The 18,698-nt window shown below is 32.9% G+C and overlaps 2 protein-coding genes across 2 annotated transcripts in view; one reads left to right on the top strand and one right to left on the bottom strand.

Annotated features, from left to right (window-relative positions):
• Window positions 1-452: 452 nt before the first annotated feature.
• Window positions 453-11,442, top strand: Smp_145890 (the record flags this gene model as incomplete). Its single annotated transcript, XM_018799151.1, has 7 exons — window positions 453-501; window positions 597-1,066; window positions 2,916-3,143; window positions 4,575-5,174; window positions 7,316-7,486; window positions 9,083-9,236; window positions 10,384-11,442. The coding sequence occupies 7 exons, from the start codon at window positions 453-455 to the stop codon at window positions 10,551-10,553; spliced, it is 1,842 nt and encodes a 613-aa protein (XP_018650969.1). The 3' UTR covers window positions 10,554-11,442.
• Window positions 11,443-13,719: 2,277 nt separating this feature from the next.
• The window catches only part of Smp_197390 (dihydroceramide desaturase), a gene marked incomplete at its 3' end in the record, with an annotated part of 25,562 nt that continues 20,583 nt past the window's right edge, over window positions 13,720-18,698 (bottom strand). The window contains exons 11-12 of the mRNA XM_018799150.1: window positions 17,783-18,064; window positions 13,720-13,735 (exon numbers count right to left, since the gene is read on the bottom strand). Of these exons, the coding sequence (XP_018650968.1) occupies window positions 13,720-13,735; window positions 17,783-18,064 (298 nt within the window). The remainder of the gene's footprint in view (window positions 13,736-17,782; window positions 18,065-18,698) is intronic.

The following is an 18,698-nucleotide window of genomic DNA, read 5'->3' as shown; positions in this document are numbered from 1 at the left end:
TATTTCTTTATATGCTGAGTTCAGGTTACATCTCATGGATTCCTAATAGATAAAAATGAAGAAATCATGACGTATTTGTACAATCCCATAAACAACCGTACACTCAATACATGAGTTAGTCGACTGAACATAGTCAAATAATCAATTTGACAAATACCTTCCTCAACTACTACTCATCTCAACTGTTTATTAATCTACCTTCTCATTTATTTTACAATTTTATTCTCTAACTTATCAAATTAGTTCGACAAATTCTCCCCTCTCTCACACTCTCTGATTAATACATTTTAATCCAATAGATGAGTTGGAAACAAAATATACTCCGAGAAAAAAAGAAGTAAGAGATGATTTAAAATTATAGGAGAAATTCTTAGCACCTCCTGTATTCATGTGCAGCGTTGACCGATTGAAAAAGGACCAATAATTTTGTTCGGAGTTATTTTTCTCTTAACATGGGACTGTTAGAAATCCATCCACTTAATATTTACTACTTGGGAATTGGTAAGTAAATGTATGATAAAACTCCTCGTTCTATGCAGATTGGTTTCTTATTACCTATCTTTACAACTGATACGCTATATGATATATATTTTTAGGTATAAAAATCTGTATTTTTTCCAGTGTCACTCCACCTTTCTGGATGCCTTCGGAGAGTTGGTCTAGTTGTTCTGAAGAGTGTGGTGATGGTGTTGAAGTACGTCGATTTTTATGTGTTCAAAACGATCATTACAATGCTACTACGCTGTTGGATGAATCACAATGTGAACATTTACCCAATCCAAGTGCACAGAATACAGAGAACAATCAAAGAGCATGTAAACTCGGTCCATGCGGTAAAGGATATCGATGGAGAGTATCTAACTGGGGACATTGTTCACAAACATGTGGTGGACTTGGCATAATGTCTCGTGATGTACAGTGTGTTTATTCAGGCAAAGATGGTGATCTTGTGATATCAGATTTTGATGCATCTTATTATTGTGGTAATTATCGTCAACCTGAGAGACATGCATCGTGCAATCGATTTGCATGTAAGCCTGAATTTGTCCCAGAAAAATGGGGTAAGGTGAGTTATAAACTATATGTTTAAAAGAAACACTTGTCTCTGAATAACTTACTATCTAATTAGTTAATATATATATATTGAATTACGGCCATTTTTTGTTCTCTTTATACATTTTGTAAATTAATTTGCAATTTACTGCTAAATATAACTTTATGACCTCAGGTTTATGTTTATACAATCGACAGAAATGTTTTGTGTAATTAAGTAAAAAGATATATAGTTGTTCAGTTATTCTAGCTCATGCAGTTAGTTCCCTTTATGAATTTAAATAAAGACAGAACAAATATTGATGCAGAATAATATGAATTCATTATATTTCGTGGTTTCTCATCAGCTGCTTACAACCAAATATGCATTAGAGTTTTAGCATTAGGGTAATAAATAGGATGGAACGGCTGGCATAAGTGAATGTAAAGGATTGGAATAACAAAAGATCATCAATGATAACTATATATATATGTGCAAGGAAAGGTCAGAGGTTATTAGGTATTAGAATGAAGAGTGGCGTAATAGTTGAGTGGAATTCAAAGACAGATAAGATCAAAAGTGTGATTATTTTAGAGATAATAAAAACAATTAGGGTGGGTTACGTAATAATTGAATAATTTTTAGAGGTAGTTGAAAACAATTAGGGTGGGTTACGTAATAATTGAATAAAATTTGGATAGTTCATATAATTAGGAGAGACAAATGAGCGGAAATGTGTGAGAGAAAGGGTGGTTTAAGAATTGGGTATATAATAAAAACTGAATATTAACCAAAATTAAACTAATAACAACAAAACTGAAACAAGCAAACAAAAAAACAAAAACAAAAAAGGATTACCAGGGTAGTAATAAGTTTATCACTGTCACATTTTGTAAATTAATTTGCAATTTATTGCTAAATATAACTTTATGACCTCAGTTTTATGTTTATACAATCGATAGAAATGTTTTGTGTAATTAAGTAAAAAGATATATAGTTGTTCAGTTATTCTAGCTCAATTGAAATGAATAAGACTGTGATGTTGAAGTATCCCACCTAATCAACGTTATCAACCTAAATATTTATAGTTAGCTAAACTGTGTTAGATAGTTGACAGTGTCTGTATAATCTCGCTAAATATTACAGTTTTCTAGTGAGCTGTTAGAGAAGAGACTGTTTATTTTATTTGAATTTAAAACTACTGTTTCCAGTCAATGATAAAACAGTGGAAAAAGATAGCTAATGGATTTGTTCTTATTAGATCAGGTTTATATTACAGTTTGAACTTTAAATACAACCGAATTAGCCACTACAGGAGGACAGTTCCAAATAAATTTAGAATGTCATTATCAATATGAAACACTATTATGATGGTGCCTTACATTGAGCTGTAAGTGAAATTGAACGGCAATAAACATGGAAATAAAATAACTGAGTTCATTGAGTGGATTAAATTCTTAACGAAATTAGTTATAATACATGATTAGCTAAAAATCTTATAAGAATACAGAAGATATGTTTGATATTCGCTAAATTATGCTGAGTAAAAGCCGAAAGGAATAACATAGTCTCTATCAAATAATGCACCTGTGTCATTATTATAATAAAATCGGCAAACCAGTAGATTTTTAAAACCACCGTCGAAAACGTTCTTCAGAAAAGTACATTTTCTTTGTTACTAATTCTAGTTTTCAGTGACCACTTTTACAGATTATTGGATTTTAATCAGTTGTACCATACTACATACTTTTGTATGGTGTTCAGAATTGATTCGCCTTAAGTTTCTAGTCTAACTAATTGAGTGACCTTAGTGTAATTATTTAAAAAGTACAGACAATACGAATATACATAAGAATTTTTACAATTATATTTTTTTCATTAGTGTATCCAAAGTGATCCATGTCGTCCAGGCAGACAAGTACGTCAATTATCGTGCATTTCTGTACAAGTTAATGGATCACTTCGCGAATTGCCAATGGCAGCTTGCTATATGACTGGGAAAGCAATTCAACCTACATGGCGTCGATGTTTTGAAGAAAGTTCAAGAAAATGTGACAGCAAACCACCAATGATTAATACTGACACTTTAACTATTGTTCAGATGAGAAAAGTAGTTTCTTTAATTTTTTTTTTTTACCTATATACTTTTTTTGTGTCTGGTTATATTAAAATGTAATAAGATTCTAGACAGAATTAATCTAATCATAATTTTTTGACTATTCAAATATTTCAGGTTACATTATTATACCCTTTCAATGTTTAGAAATCGATGAGGAATGCTCTTAACAACTAATTAGACATCACCATCATATCTTTCAATAATATTCAATATGGTCTGATTGATCTGCATATTCACTTTGTTTTTTTTCTTAAATCTTGATCTGATAAATTCTTATATTTACATTACTTTATGTGAATTTATCATATCCAGGTTACAGATTACCTATAACCTAATACTTTATGAGAGTAACAGAAATGATTAAGTTTAATACTATACTTAGTTGCTTTCTAAAAAGCAATCGATAGTTAAGACATCTTGTCACAAAAACACTAAAGCCTACAAAGTAAAAAAATACTAACAATTAGTTGAATAAATATGTAAATTTACTGAAACAAATCTTGAGTTAGTACATAACTGAGACATTTTTTTAGTCCATTTCATTATAAACCTCTTTACTAGTTTATATGTAACAATCTAATGATTATCACATTTTCATTAACCCTACAGAGTTCTTTTTTAAACGTTAACAAAAAGGTTTTGGTAACCTATGTGCAACAACTCATAAAGTTGTTCCCTATATTTATTAAGATACTAATTCATATCATATTGTACACTTGGCAAACCGTTTTTTATGAACAAAATATAAGTTCAACAAAGAAGTTTGCCCTTTTTTTACTGTATATATGAACACTTGGAAAATGTTATACGAAATTGGTTAATATGTGAAAAACGTTTCCGAACTGTCCTGTCCATAGAACTTAATAATTATATCACTCGATACACAATGGATTTATTGTGTGAATCCGAATAATTTAAAGCAATTTGGTCCAGCCAGTAATATAAACTAGATGACTAATTTCAGTCGACAGATAGTAGTATTTAATCGATTAGATTATTGCTAACTCTTGATAGAATATTAGAAATTCGATTAACTGGTACATTTTGGTTAACTTGACACATTTTACAACTGTCTCCCACGACCTTTACAGAAGTGATTTCTCTAAGAGTGGCGATCATAATAAGTCTCAAGAAAGGAAAAATTAACGTTACCAGTTACAGGATAAGACACGTTCTGTGTGTCTGTTTATCAAGATACTAATCGTATATCTATTTAAATTTCGTTTCAATATCCCACACAGCTACTTGTTGTTGAAGCAAGAGTAAATTTGCTAGATTTATTGTGAAATCTATTAAAACTAATCATATAAAAGAAGAAGTAGCACATTTTAATGTTTATCCTTTTAATAATGATCCTAAACATTCTCCTAAATAGTTTATTGTTTAACAGTTAGATATTTTCTTAATTTATTTTTACTTTAGGTGAAAGTGATTGATTTAAAAGTCGGCCAGCAAGCATTCGTAATACCATTTACCCGTGTAACTGTACGATGTCCTGTACAATATTTTACAGCACAAGAATTACAATGGGCTAACCCAAACCATGGAATATTAGCCTATACTGGAGCAATATCTGATAGAATAAGGGTAGATAAACGAGGAAGGTTACACATACGAAGTTTCCGTCTCATTGACGAAGGTGACTGGACGTGCATAGCTGGTTCAATGAATGCCACAGTTACATTAACAGCTAGAACTCCAGCAGCAGGGTTTCACGATTGGGTGCAAAGAAACAGATTATGGACCAAGGGTATGCTCAGTGATGATCCTAAGGCAATAGCTGTAAATCATGAAATTATTCAATGGGTTGTTGGACCATGGAGTACATGTTCTACAAGTTGTGGCCAAACTGGACAACAATTTCGTGTCGTCAGATGTGAAAAAGTTGATAGTCGATTCTATCAAATACTGAATGATCAAGTATGCATTGATAAACTATTGCCAAAACCACCAAGTACACGAAAGTGTTTAGAAAGTAACAAATGTCCAGCATGGTTCGTTGAAAACCGTGACACATCTGTTGTGAGTTACCATAATGTACATTATAGTATTACAAGTGAATAAAACCAATACAAGTGACTATACTTTTATCAAGTTATACTTCAGTTAAATACTTTATGAATGTTCTCAGAGTATATTTTAAGCTTCTTGACATAACTTTGTAGGCCTAAATTTTATTATTGGCAGAATTAAAATCCATTTAGTGAATGAACATCAATCAATTTTTACACAAGATAATTACTTGTGACATTTTAATTACTTGAAAATATATTGTCTCATATAACTAAATAAATATATGGACAAAGACAGTTACACACCAAAAATACCTTGTCTTTTTTATTTGTAACTACATGGATATGTAAGAAAAGAGATATTCTATATAGTTGAAATCATGAGTCATTTGAAGTTAGACCAACATAGAAAACCTGGGAACATTGGACGGCCGTCTCGTCCTATTGTGGGACTCCTCAGTAGTGCGCATCTGCGATCCCGCCTCGCGAGATCCGAACCCCAGACCTATCAGTCTCGCGTCCAACGGTGTGAATGTCTAATTTCAACCAATCCACGAAACTCAGTAACCATTCGAATCTCGCGAGGCGAAATCATGGATGTGCACTGCCACTGAGGAGTCCCACAATAAGACGAAACGGCTGTCCAGTGCTTCCAAGTTTTCCTTGGTGGTCTAGCTTCAATTGACTCATGATTTCAACAGTATAAAATTATGAAAATCTCCACAAAACCCCCTTCTGAAAAAGATATTCCTTTTAATATTCAAGAATAATAAATTTTTGAACTCAATTATCATGTAGCATTGCTTTCTCTCAAAATACTAAGATATTTTTTGGAGTGAATACTTTTCAAAATATTGAATATCTTCAAATGAGTGTAATTTATTGTCATGTTTACAACAAATGAACTGACTGATTTATCAAACTACTTCAGTTAATTATTTGGTTGTTCATTTGAAAACAAAAAAATTTCTATTATGGGACTCCTCAGCAGTGCGCATCCACGATCCCGCACTTGCGAGATTCGAAACCAGAACCTACCAGTCTCGAGCCAGAGCACTTGACCGAGTCCCATAATAGGACGAAACGGCCGTCCAGTGCTTCCAGGTTTTCCATGATGGTCTAGCTTCAATTGACTCATGATTTCAACTATGAAAAAAAATTTTCTATCAAAAATAGAACAAAGTTTACTACAATTAAATAAAGTCTACAGTAAAAATAACACTATTTACAATTTCATACTTTGAAAGTAATCAATCCAATATAATCTATAAACATTTAATGAGAAATTAGTTAGCCTTTAGGAACAAATCAACAAATGAAAAGAATTTATTCTGAAATCAGTGATAAATAATTATGGTATCTAAGGCATCATAATTATGGTACAAGGGTGCTACAGAAAAAAAGTATAAATGATAAAAAATTGACTAAAACGTTTTGATATCATATTGAAATTTGTTTCTGAATAACTTACCCACTTACGCACCATAGGGATACCTATTAAAAGCCTTTATAATTCTAACCAAGCATTGGATCGATTCTAGATTTTGAAGACACAATGTGAATGAAACAGAAGACGTTATGCATCTATTTAAATTGAAGTAGGCACAGAAGCATGATCTGTAACCAAATACTTTGTGAATTGATTAATCTTCTCGTTACCTTTGTTGTATGTTCAGAAATTGATCTACACATTAAAGCTTAGGAAGTTAAACTATATGGACATACTTCAGAAATATCCAATAAATTGTACCCTATTAATCAATAAAGCACATTGTTTGTCCAATTTTCAGTGAGGATGAGATAAAACATTAAAAAAATGACTGTCAGATTTATTTTTTCATAATTCAAATCACGGATTGATCATAGCTAGAAAACTACTGAGGATCAGGAAGCACTGAACAACTATTTATTGCCAGTAAAGGACTCCCTAGCAGTGTTCATGTACGATTGCACTACAGGTGACCGAACTCAAGACCTTCAATTTTGAACGTAGATGCTTCACGTTTGGACACTGGACCGGTATCCAGTGGTACACATATTTGTTTATTTTTATTCTTTATATTACACGATTGAAATTTTGTCGATAACTTAAAGTTGTATGTTTTTTTGGAAACTAAATCATTTCTTTATATGAATTCTTAATACTTCAAGTGTACAGATCGGTGTTTAGATGTTGGTAAAGGTTCAATTAGTGGAAATTTAGTCTGTATGATTGGTGAGAGAACCGTCGCCACAAAATATTGCGATAAATTAGATAAACCAAATATGGAATGTGAAAACCCTATATGTCAAGTACGATGGAACGTCAGTAATTGGTCTCAAGTAAGTTAGTTGTTATCATCGTCACCTTTCTAATGAATCTGATTATCAATATAAGCCGATCCCTTAAAAGTCAACCAGAGAATTTCTAATTTGAAATAACTAAATTATATTGGGCCTTTAAACAAAAAATCTTATCGGGTGCATGTACATATAATGTAGGAAACAGAGTCACCCCTATGCATATTTACCAGCTTAAAAGTGCCTGGGGAGTTCGTTGTACAATCAGAGGAATACATAATCGAATTCCTAAACATCACCATTCAAGGTTGACTAGAATCTTAAATAAAACGATGAGGCTCTATTCTGGAGTAGTTATTTAATGTTCATGACAAAATAGATTCTGGGCATCTACTTGATTCCGAGAAATTTTACTTACGCTACTCAACTTTGTTCAATCTAAATTTCTAATTTTATGATTATTGGTCCTAAGTAAACTGGTTTACCAATCTAATTATCCTTGCATCCGTTTCATCAGTACTATTACTACAAATAACAGTAGATCCTTACATTAAGATCATATATTTCAATTTTATTCAAATCTATTCCTAGTCTTGTGCGACTGTAGTGAACAGAACACTGGTTGGGGACAATCGAATGTATTTAAGTAAACATTACAGACTATCTCAGTAAATTCTGATAACCAAACAATGAACAGTTAATTTGCAAATTAACAACCAATTGTTTCAATCTTCACTGTTTCTTCTCTAATTCCATTGTTCATACATTTTCCAAACGATTGCGCTTCATTTCAGTTCTTTGCTCATCGGTCTTCTGCCAAAATACATTCTATGCCTGACCAACACCATATACTACTTATATAGATATAAGTAGACCACACCACACGACCAGCTGCAATAATCAGTTGATCATATAACTTTGTTTTCATTTATATCTTGCATACATTGCCTAACTGATTATTATACTTAGAGAAAATATTGAGATACCTTAATAGTAAAAATAATGATTTATTATTTATATCCAATGAAAGGAAAATTAAACTTCTGACGTTTCTCAGGTTAGTCTAAGTTACTTCTTCAGAGTGCATTGTAGAATCATTTATTTGGTATTCATTTTATACTTATTTGTAAAACCTGTAGATTAGTGGACAGCCACGATGAGGAACTAATTGAAAAGGAAAATATATTCCCTCAACTCGTATTCTTTAATGTTTGAAATGCAGATAATCATAATAATAGTAGTAAAAATAATAAACACTCAGTGTATTACTTTCTTTAGTCAATGAATGAAAAAGTTGTATGGTAATCAAATACTTTCTGTTAAGTTGTCAAAAAGGTCAATTCAAGTTAAATCTCTTCGCAGATGCTATCGACAAATTATTCGAGAAAAATAAAGTATGTGCACCATAGTAAATCCGTCAACAAATCTGTGAAGATTTAGTGATTTAAGCAGTTCGAATATGGTGCACTCAGCTACAATCTAATTCGAAAAACAATTGAGACAAATTATAGATTAGCAAAAATACACTATTTTATTTACTTTTTTCAAGTTTTTTCACTGTCATAAAGTATTACTAGTTAGATTAAAGCCAGTTGGAGCTATATTATGGAAAAAGTACGACGTTTATTTTTATTTCAGTGCTCACGTTCATGTGGTGGAGTTGGTGTTCAAGCTAGACACCTTCTGTGTACTTGGTCACATAATGGTGAATTGGCAGGTTCATTGTGTTATTCCCACCAACTTGCTATTCCAGATGTGATACGATCATGCGAAGTACCTCCATGTAAATTAGGTAAGTGGAATGAATCAGTTCACTGTTTTGTTAAGTGGTAATAACGTCAAAAGTAATTAGAACCTAAACACAGACTTATCGAAACATGTTATTGAACGGAAATAAACAGAAATTGAAACCCTAAATTGAGACCACCAACTAATTTTTGAAGACACTGACATGTTTCGACAGACTTATTAAGTGGTTGCGTTCTGAATTCCATCACCTCATGTGATATTTGAACCAGTTATTCTTATGTCACATCGAAATACGCCGTCTTGTATGCCTGCGCCTTGATCTATAACAAACAACGAACAGGTCTGATCAATGCTTTGAAGTCTCGATATTGATATACATATCCCAATAATCTGCATTCACAGCTCCAATGGGATACTTAAGACTTATCGATTCTAAATTATGTTTCATGGGAATTAGTAGAGGAACCCTCAAAGCACCAATTTTCGGCCATGTTAATTCCGTAATTGAATCAAATCTTAGGAGCCAAATTATAAAAGCCAAGTAAAAAACTCATTTGTGCTCTATCAAGTTAGAAAATCAAATCAAAAGAGAAACTAACAAGGAAAACCCTGTCTTGCCTACACTCCAAAGGATCTGATGGAGTACAAAGTGAATTAACTCTACAAAACTCGTTCTCCAGGTAATCTGATACAAGCTGAACTTTAGTGTGAAGAGTAGAGAATCAGGCACGGAGTTGTTTGGGTGACAAACGGAAACTAGTTAGTCGCAACATTAAGACTACAACACATTGTTCAACTACTGCAAGCTTCCAGAACAGTTTGTCTACCTATAAATATCCATAAGTTAAAAATTCCTTTCATATTTCTATCTTTTCTTGCTTTTGGACTGCCTAATTGAACTGATAAAGCATTAGAAGTTTACATTAGTAGAAGAACCAGGAGCCAGGTTATAACACGAGGTTAGAAGCTAATTACATTATCGTTCGATAGATCAGACAATTTTTGTACATATTATTTCAAGTGCTTTCGCTATAGTGTATTATTTGTCGATTTATATATATACGAATACACAAAACATCTTAGATACATTTAATAACTCATTCTTCTCTATTTATCACATTAATGGTGAAATTATTAAATTCATTGTAGTCAATTCTATTGGCTTTGTTCTTCTTCTTACTGTACTCTAGGTTGTGTTGACATGTCTAAACACTGTTCAAAGAGAGTAGAACTATGCAAATTTACAATATATCGTTATCAATGCTGTGAATCATGTCAACGTTATGTACAAATGATTTCATCCACAAAAGATTCTTTGAAAAACTTTCAAAACGAGAAATTCTCTAATATATTTTCTTAATCAATAGAAAGCAATGCATTTATACAAATAGAGAAGATAATCAAAAAAAGCACAATAATCCATGAGGTCATTAACCTACACTTAAAACTATTTGACCTCATGATTTTTCTTCTAGCGGGTAAAATGAACAAAACAAAATTATTCATAGTTTATCTTATTGATTTTCTGTTTTCCAGTTCTGATAATTCTCTTGTTCTTTTTCACTCCTCCACACAAAGACATATATGCTCATTTTGTTATCAGCATTTACATATATATTCGAAAGAAACTACTTAAACGCACTAAAAAAACAGTAACAAACAACCGGTGCCCAGCATCAGCATACTTTATATTATATCATAATTAGATACAAAACTATACCAATGTACAAGTGTCAATACATAAAGGAAATATTTTGATAATTAAATACCACTAAACTAATCTTAATTATCAGAACAAAATAAGATAGAATCTATACAACGACTTCATTTTTCATACGATGTTTGTACAAATTGTACATACACAATAATAAACAAACAACAAACTGTATTTATTCACTTAATTAATAATAATTAACAAGCATATTATCATATTTACAGAAATATGTGAACATAAAGAGTAAAACTGTTTAATTAGAAAAAAACAACTCAAAGATAACTTTTATTTTACAATGATGAATATATAATGTACAACTATCAGTCCATATGAACCATACACATTTGCACACACACACACACGCGCGCAAACATAGATACGTACAAACGATGATAACTAACATATTACGCTTTATGATATGAATAAATATTGAGAAACTACAAATAATACAAACAGTTCAAAATTGAAAACTTTCAGTCCTACTCTTCTCTTAAATGATATAAAGCTGTCGAGACAAAGATAATAATAATAATTCTATGCATATATTTAGCATTTTCTCTTACCTCTCTCACTTCTACTATGATGATAACCGCCTTATAGTATATATATATATATATATATATATATATATATATATATATGATGAGAATGTAATGGTAATTTAGTTGAATGTAAACGTTTTCAATTAGGTGAATGAATACGTGTGATACTGTATTGTTCTATTTCAAAGTAAATGACTATTTCAAACGCTTGACAGACAACTAATAAATAACAGTAATGGAAGTGATTGGGCCCCAGGTAAAAAGAAAGTAACAATCAAATGGACGAAAGTAGTAAGTACCAAATGAAACATACTGTTTGTTGATTGATAGAAAAATTACTCAAATTCGCTAACCCTTAAGGTCTGAAGTCAACCTAAGAATGAATATTGTTCCCCGAAAATCTAGACATACGGAATCGACGGATTTATTCACATTAAGTTAAGCAATGGTAGATTTTGATAAACTCGCATCGATCTTCCTCGATCATGAAAAAACTAATGACTATATATATATATATATATATATATATATATATATATATATATATAGAATGCCGGTCAGTCACAACGTAGAACTTCGTACGTACGTACATCAGTTCGAGTTGCCATACCACATTAGCACAGAGATGCAATTATCGATTCAAATCCCATAGTGGTAGAAGTAGTAAGAGTTTGAGCATTAATGTGAAAGATTAGGGTTTGAAGATGTTATTGTAGGAGTATAACATGTAGTCGGAATCTTATTGGAAACTGGATACAAGGGATATATTTTGATAATGTAATAAGAAGACGAAGATTATCAGAACTATGTGATATATTAGCGCAATACATTTCGAACGGTCTGATCACACATATACTTGTTAGGAACATTTATATATAATAAATAAAAGGTCAACTAGACTGGATATGGGGTAAGAATGGACAATAATGAATAATAATAATAAACATAATGGGAAAACAATTTGACACCTAATCACTCTAGATAATAAGCATATATTACCAGGGTAGGTTTAAGGAGAGAACAAACTGTTTTTGAATACACAAAGGGGGTTTGAATTTTCTTATGGCTAAGGCTTCAATAAACCTCAATATATGCCCTTTTACACATTTAAACAACACAACAAAAGCCGAGTTAAGATCAATCTTATGATTCCAACGATTACTATACAGTTTATATTAAAGACAACGATCATCACTTTTATTTTATTTGTTTCGTTCTTATATTCATCATAAATACATTAACTAAACTCAACTATCCAGGACGCGCGTTTCGTCCTAATTGGGACTCGTCAGCTGGATGTACCTGCATCTCAGAGTTGATGTTCACTCTGGGACTCGAACCCAGTACCCAGTACATATGCCAATTAGAGACTGACCAGTTGCAGTCCTAACACATCGATGGGAAGATTCAAACAAACAATACTAGGTGAATTTAAACTCAACTGTATTAAAACATAAATGGGATCGAACATTAGTTTATTACTTATTACATTACATGATAAGAATCACGAATGATTATTATTTTACAATGATTAATCAAGATAAAGAAAAAGATCTACATTACATCATTAGTGCACAGTGTATATAACTAAAAGAAACCAACCAACCAACTTAAAACAAAAAGTATAAATATACAAAACGAGAAGCAAAACAGAGGAAAAACCAAATGAAATCTTTTTCGTCATTCAGCATTTTGAAACTAGACTAAACAACAAAACAATTTGAGAAAATAAAAAACAATCCATTCAACAACTTAACAAAGAAAGAGGGAAGTAAGTGACAAAGATTGGAAAAAGTTAGATATATTATATGAATAGATGAAATGATAGTTCAGTTGATAAAACATTGAAACAAAACAAAGAAGCTTGGTCTTAAATAATTCTTAAATGATTTTATTCAATCTCATGAAATATTTGTATAATTATAGTGAGTGTTGTAGTGTTAGTGTGAATTTTATACACTGAAAGAATCAGTTAAAAAGAGAAAAGAAAAAATTTTGAAAAGAATTTTTTAATATGGTGACAACGGAAAACATATGATGAATGAATTTCGAAAGAAGAACAATGATGGATGGAAGACACAGTAATTAAATAAATAATTAAAATAGTAGGCAATGTCTGGTAAAATGCAGTCATTGTCTTAATAAAGAAAAATATGGAATTATAAGATCTAGTTTACTTTTCGTCGTTGTCGCTTCCATCTTACGATCGATTAAAAGAAGTTTTCATTGTCGATCGCAATTGAACAAATTAATGAAACAAATAGCTCTACTTATTTAGATTGTACCCTGAAATTAGAGACAAATAATAAGCAGGAGTAAAAAGTACTACTTTTTTTTTACAAAAAACATGTTGGGGGGATATTTAGACAGTCTGAAAACTCAAGTGATTAGTGACCATAATTAAACAAATTAAAAACCTCCTACAAACTAAACGCTTTGAACCTTTAACATGTATGATAAAGATATCTAGTGTTTCAGAAGTCTTAATTTTTCCAAACAATGCATTTCATCCACTTATACTTATAAAAAAATAAAAATGTGAATTGAAAGTTTCTTTAAAATGTTCAAATGATTCTTCTTGATATTTACCATTTACACAAAAGATTCAATGATATACAACTGTTGTTAAATGTATGCTGAAATCAATTTATATAGACCGATACTACGCATTGAATACTAAATTCTAGCTGATTCAACAGTTGGTTGTTACGAAACTACAAAAATGACCAGTTTTAACAAAATTCAGTTACAAAATTAGACAGATTCAGAAATTGACGATAAACCTATTTTGGATGGTTTTACAATAACATCAGTGTATTCATACTGTAGAACAACTGAGTGAACATCGATCAGGTTAAGCATAAGGTACCAGGCAAAGATGATAAGTCCGTTGATGAAACTATATATCGTAATCGACTGATATAGTTGGGATGAGTATCACATATTCCCAACCACTATCCCCCACTATCTCGATAAGTGATACTTGCTAGTGCAGTAGGTTGAAAGAAAGCTAAAGGAAGCCAAATTAAAAAATAGTATCAGTCCATGAAGTCATAAACTCTTAGACCGAAACATGTGAGATGTAAACTATTTGGTTTGAGTCTGCATGATAACACTGTTCAGTGGTTGAGTGCTTGAGGTGGCATGCAACTTACCACGTACTTATTAACATACTTGTCTTTGAAACACAAATTAAGAGTGAGGACTAGTGACATTACTCACTTGACTGAAACTGAGACCAAGAGTCGCACGTCTTGACCACTAAGCCATGACTTACAAACGTTCACAATGGTGCAAATGCATTGGCGTTGTCTTTCTCCCACTAAAAACCCAATATTACTTCATACATACTCTACCACTGTCTTTTCAAATGATATTCTCAATGCCCAGTCATTATTACTGCTAATAGATTATTCCAATTTTTTCCCGCACATATTAGTAACCTCATCTCGTTGTACTAATGTGGTATGGCAAGCTGGAGCAAACCATTTAGTTAGCAGGACAATAACCACCAATAATAGAACAAAAAGTTTAATTCATAATGTTTATGTAAACTTACTCATTGCTGAATATTTAGATAAATTTTATAACCGGAATGACCTAGTCTAAGGTTACAAGAGAATTTAAGATGAATTTAGTTGTACCAGGCTCTAAATTCGTTATAACCTGCTGACTGAGTAACAAAAGCATTGGTCGGTATCAATAAGGCTTAGAGTTAAACAACAGACGTGGGAATTCCATTTGGACTACAATGCCTAAATAACTCAGTTACCAGTAAACACACGTTTAGAGGTTACATCCTCTACTCGATCACGGTAGAATACTGTATACAACTGTCGGCACTCGAACGTGTAGAACCCTCACACTTGCAAATCAAAAAACGAAAGCAGGTGAAGTGGTCATTGGGTAAGAGTCACAAAAGTACAGAGAATTAGGGGTATTTCTTAGTTTTCAGTATAGGCCTTTCGAAGCTGTTACAACATAGAGTAAAACTGACGTCAAAAATACATAAATATCTGAAAGGCTAACTCCACCTGTAACTTTTCTAGGGATACTGCCGATCCCAAACCCGGATAAAGGAGAGTTGGGAATGGAGGTCAGTAACCTCATCCCGTAAAAAACAACCTTGATAAAAAAACGCCAACCAGAATAAACAAATTAAATTATTTAAACCCTGACCACTAAGTTGAAGGATCTTCTTGCAGAAAAATTATGACGCATCATAATGAAGCGTTCAAGAAAAGGCATGACCATCCAAATAGATATAAACGTCAGAGTCAGAACGGACAATAACGGTTATGAAGATATCATGGGACAACATGGACTAGGAGGGAAAAACGAAAGTGGGGAGAGATTTACAAACCTAGGTGCATTCAACAAGCTTTTAAGCCTCACAGGATCTACTGAAAGAAGGAGAAACTATTATGGAGGACAACTGGAGAGGGATCAAAGAAGCATTAACTTCAACGTGTCAGGAGGTTCTGTGCCCCAACGAACATCATGATAAGAAATGGATCTCTATCGAAACCATGGGCAAGATTCAGGAAAGGAAGTACAAGAAGACAACAATTAACAACAGCCGAACAAGAACGGAGAAAGTCAAAACACAAGCTGAATACACTAAAGCAAACAAGCAAAGAAGGGAGAACATTAAAGTCGACAAGAGGAGAAAGCTTCAAGAGAAGGAAATATTAAACAACTATATGACACGAAGAAGTAACTGGCAGGGAAATATAGTAAACCAGAGGTCAGTCAAGGACAAACAAAGAAGTCAAGACAATCACTGAAATTCAAGGATAGAGAAAAAATGGGTAGAATACTTAGAGGAACTCTAAAATAGACCAGATTCATTGAATCCACCAAACATCGAAACAGCACACACAGACCTTCCTACATATGACACCCTATCAACGATCGAAGAAATCAGGTTGACAATCAGACAAATCAAGAGTGGGTAAGCAGCGGAACCTGACAATATACCACCTGAACCACTGAAGTCAGACATTGAAGTAACTGCAAACATGCTTCACGTTCTATTCAAGAAGATTTGGGAGGAGGAACAAGTGACACCGACAGACTGGAAAGAAGGATACCTCATCAAGATACCAAAGAAAGGAGATCAGAGCAAATATGAGAACTACAGAGGCATCAGTTTGTTGTCAGTATCAGGAAAAGTTTTCAGCAGAGTGTTGCTGAACCGGATGAAAGAATCAGTAGATGCCCAACTTAGAGATCAACAGGATGGATTCCGTAAGGATCGGTCGTGCATAAACCAAATTGCGACACTGCAGATCTTCGTTGAACAATCAGTTGGATGTAACTCATCACCATACATCAACTTCCCTGGCTACGACAAAGCGTTTGACAGTGTCGGTAGGAGGACCTTATGAACTCTTCTTCCACACTATGGTGTGCCTCAGTAGATCGTTCACATTATATGGAATTCGTACGACGGACCACACTGCGAAGTGGTGCACAGATGACAGTTGACAGATGCATTTCGAGTGAGGACCGGCTTCCTAACATCGTCTTTTCTCTTTCTTCTCGTGGTCAACTGAATTATGAAGACCTTGACATCTGAGGGGAAGTGTGGAATACAATAAACAGCTTGGATGCAGTTACACGAGTTGAACTTTTCAGATGATCTAGCTCTTCTATCCCATACACGCGAACAAATACAGACGAAGAAAACTAATTTATCATTAGCCTCTGCATCAGTAGGCCTCATCATACACAAAGGAAAAAGCTACACCTTCAAATATAACACGGAGAACAACAAACCAATAACACTTAATGGAGAAGCTCTAGAACAGGTGGAAAGTTTCACTTACCTGGTCAGCATCATCGATGAACGAAGAGGATCTGATGCAGACGTAAAGGCAAGGACTGACAAAGCAAGGATAGCATTCCTACAGTTGAAAATCATATGGAACTCAAAACAAATGTCAACCAAGATCAAAGTCACAATCTTCAATACGAACGTCCAGACAGTCCTACTGTACGGATCTGAAACTTGGAGAACCACCACAACCTATTGTGGAAGAGAACAAACCGACTTCCAGTTGAGGGGGGAATTGGGAAATGACGTTGGAAATGGATAGAACATATATTGTGGAAATCATCAAACTGCATCACAAGGCAAGCCCTAACTTAAAATCCTGAATGGGAAAGGAAAAGTGGAAGGCCAAAGAACACACTGTGCCGGGAATTTGAAGCAGATATGAAAAGGAAATGACTGCCTAGGGCAGAGTTGGATGGAGAATGCTGGTGGGCAACCTATGCTCCTCCATGATAAGTGACAGGCGTAAATATGTATTTGAAAGGCTAACTTACAAATCATCGTAAGATGGTGGTGAAATACCGTTAGAATCATTACGAAGATCCTGAGATCCAGAAACCCTGTTTTCAGGTTGAGGATGTGCTATTTCATTTTCTTCATTAGGACGATCGATCGGGATTGAAATTTCAGGGACAGAAACATTACTGTCAACTGCACATTCAGGAACTGGTCGTGTCTTCCTCTTACGTTTGTCATAAAGTTGTTTGGATTGAATTTTGGGTTTTCTAACATGATTTGATTGTTTTACAGTTGAAGGGATGAGCACATTGTTTGGTCTAGAATTGGAAGAAAAAGAACTCCATTGGACTGAGTCAATAAGACTTGGAAAACTAATAGTTCAGTTACTATTTATTTAAATGAATGCAACTCATCCACCCATTATACATTATCTACTATATATATATATATATATATATATATATATATATATATATATATATATTTGTAATATCCCAATGAGTAGAAAAATTAGATCTTTTGACGTTTACAACCAAATTAACATTAATCCAAGTTTCAATAGTAGAAGGTGACAACACGAATATTAGGTGATCAATCAAAAAACAGGTCTGAATAAATCAATGGCATGTAATTTCATTTCGGTCAAGGTAATTCATAAGCGACATGTATGTAATTTTGTGTGTATGTGTGCACTGTTAATGATGAAAATGTGTGACCATTATAATGACAAAGGATAGACTAATATTTGAACGAAGAATATTCTTTTCGATAAATTCTCTTCAGGTTCTACAATTATATATCCAAATTAATAATCCGAAAAAATAACCAAGTTAAAGGCAAAGTACATCATTTAATGCATGTAAATTTAGGAATGTCAAACCAATTACCTTAACAATTTTATTGTATTTGGTTTGACATTCCTCAATTTACATGCATTAAATGATGTACTTT

This window comes from Schistosoma mansoni, chromosome 3, assembly GCF_000237925.1.
Source record: "Schistosoma mansoni strain Puerto Rico chromosome 3, complete genome".
NCBI lineage: Eukaryota > Metazoa > Platyhelminthes > Trematoda > Strigeidida > Schistosomatidae > Schistosoma > Schistosoma mansoni.
The sequence above is the reverse complement of the archived record's forward strand: the minus strand, read 5'-3'. Positions and strand labels throughout refer to the sequence as shown.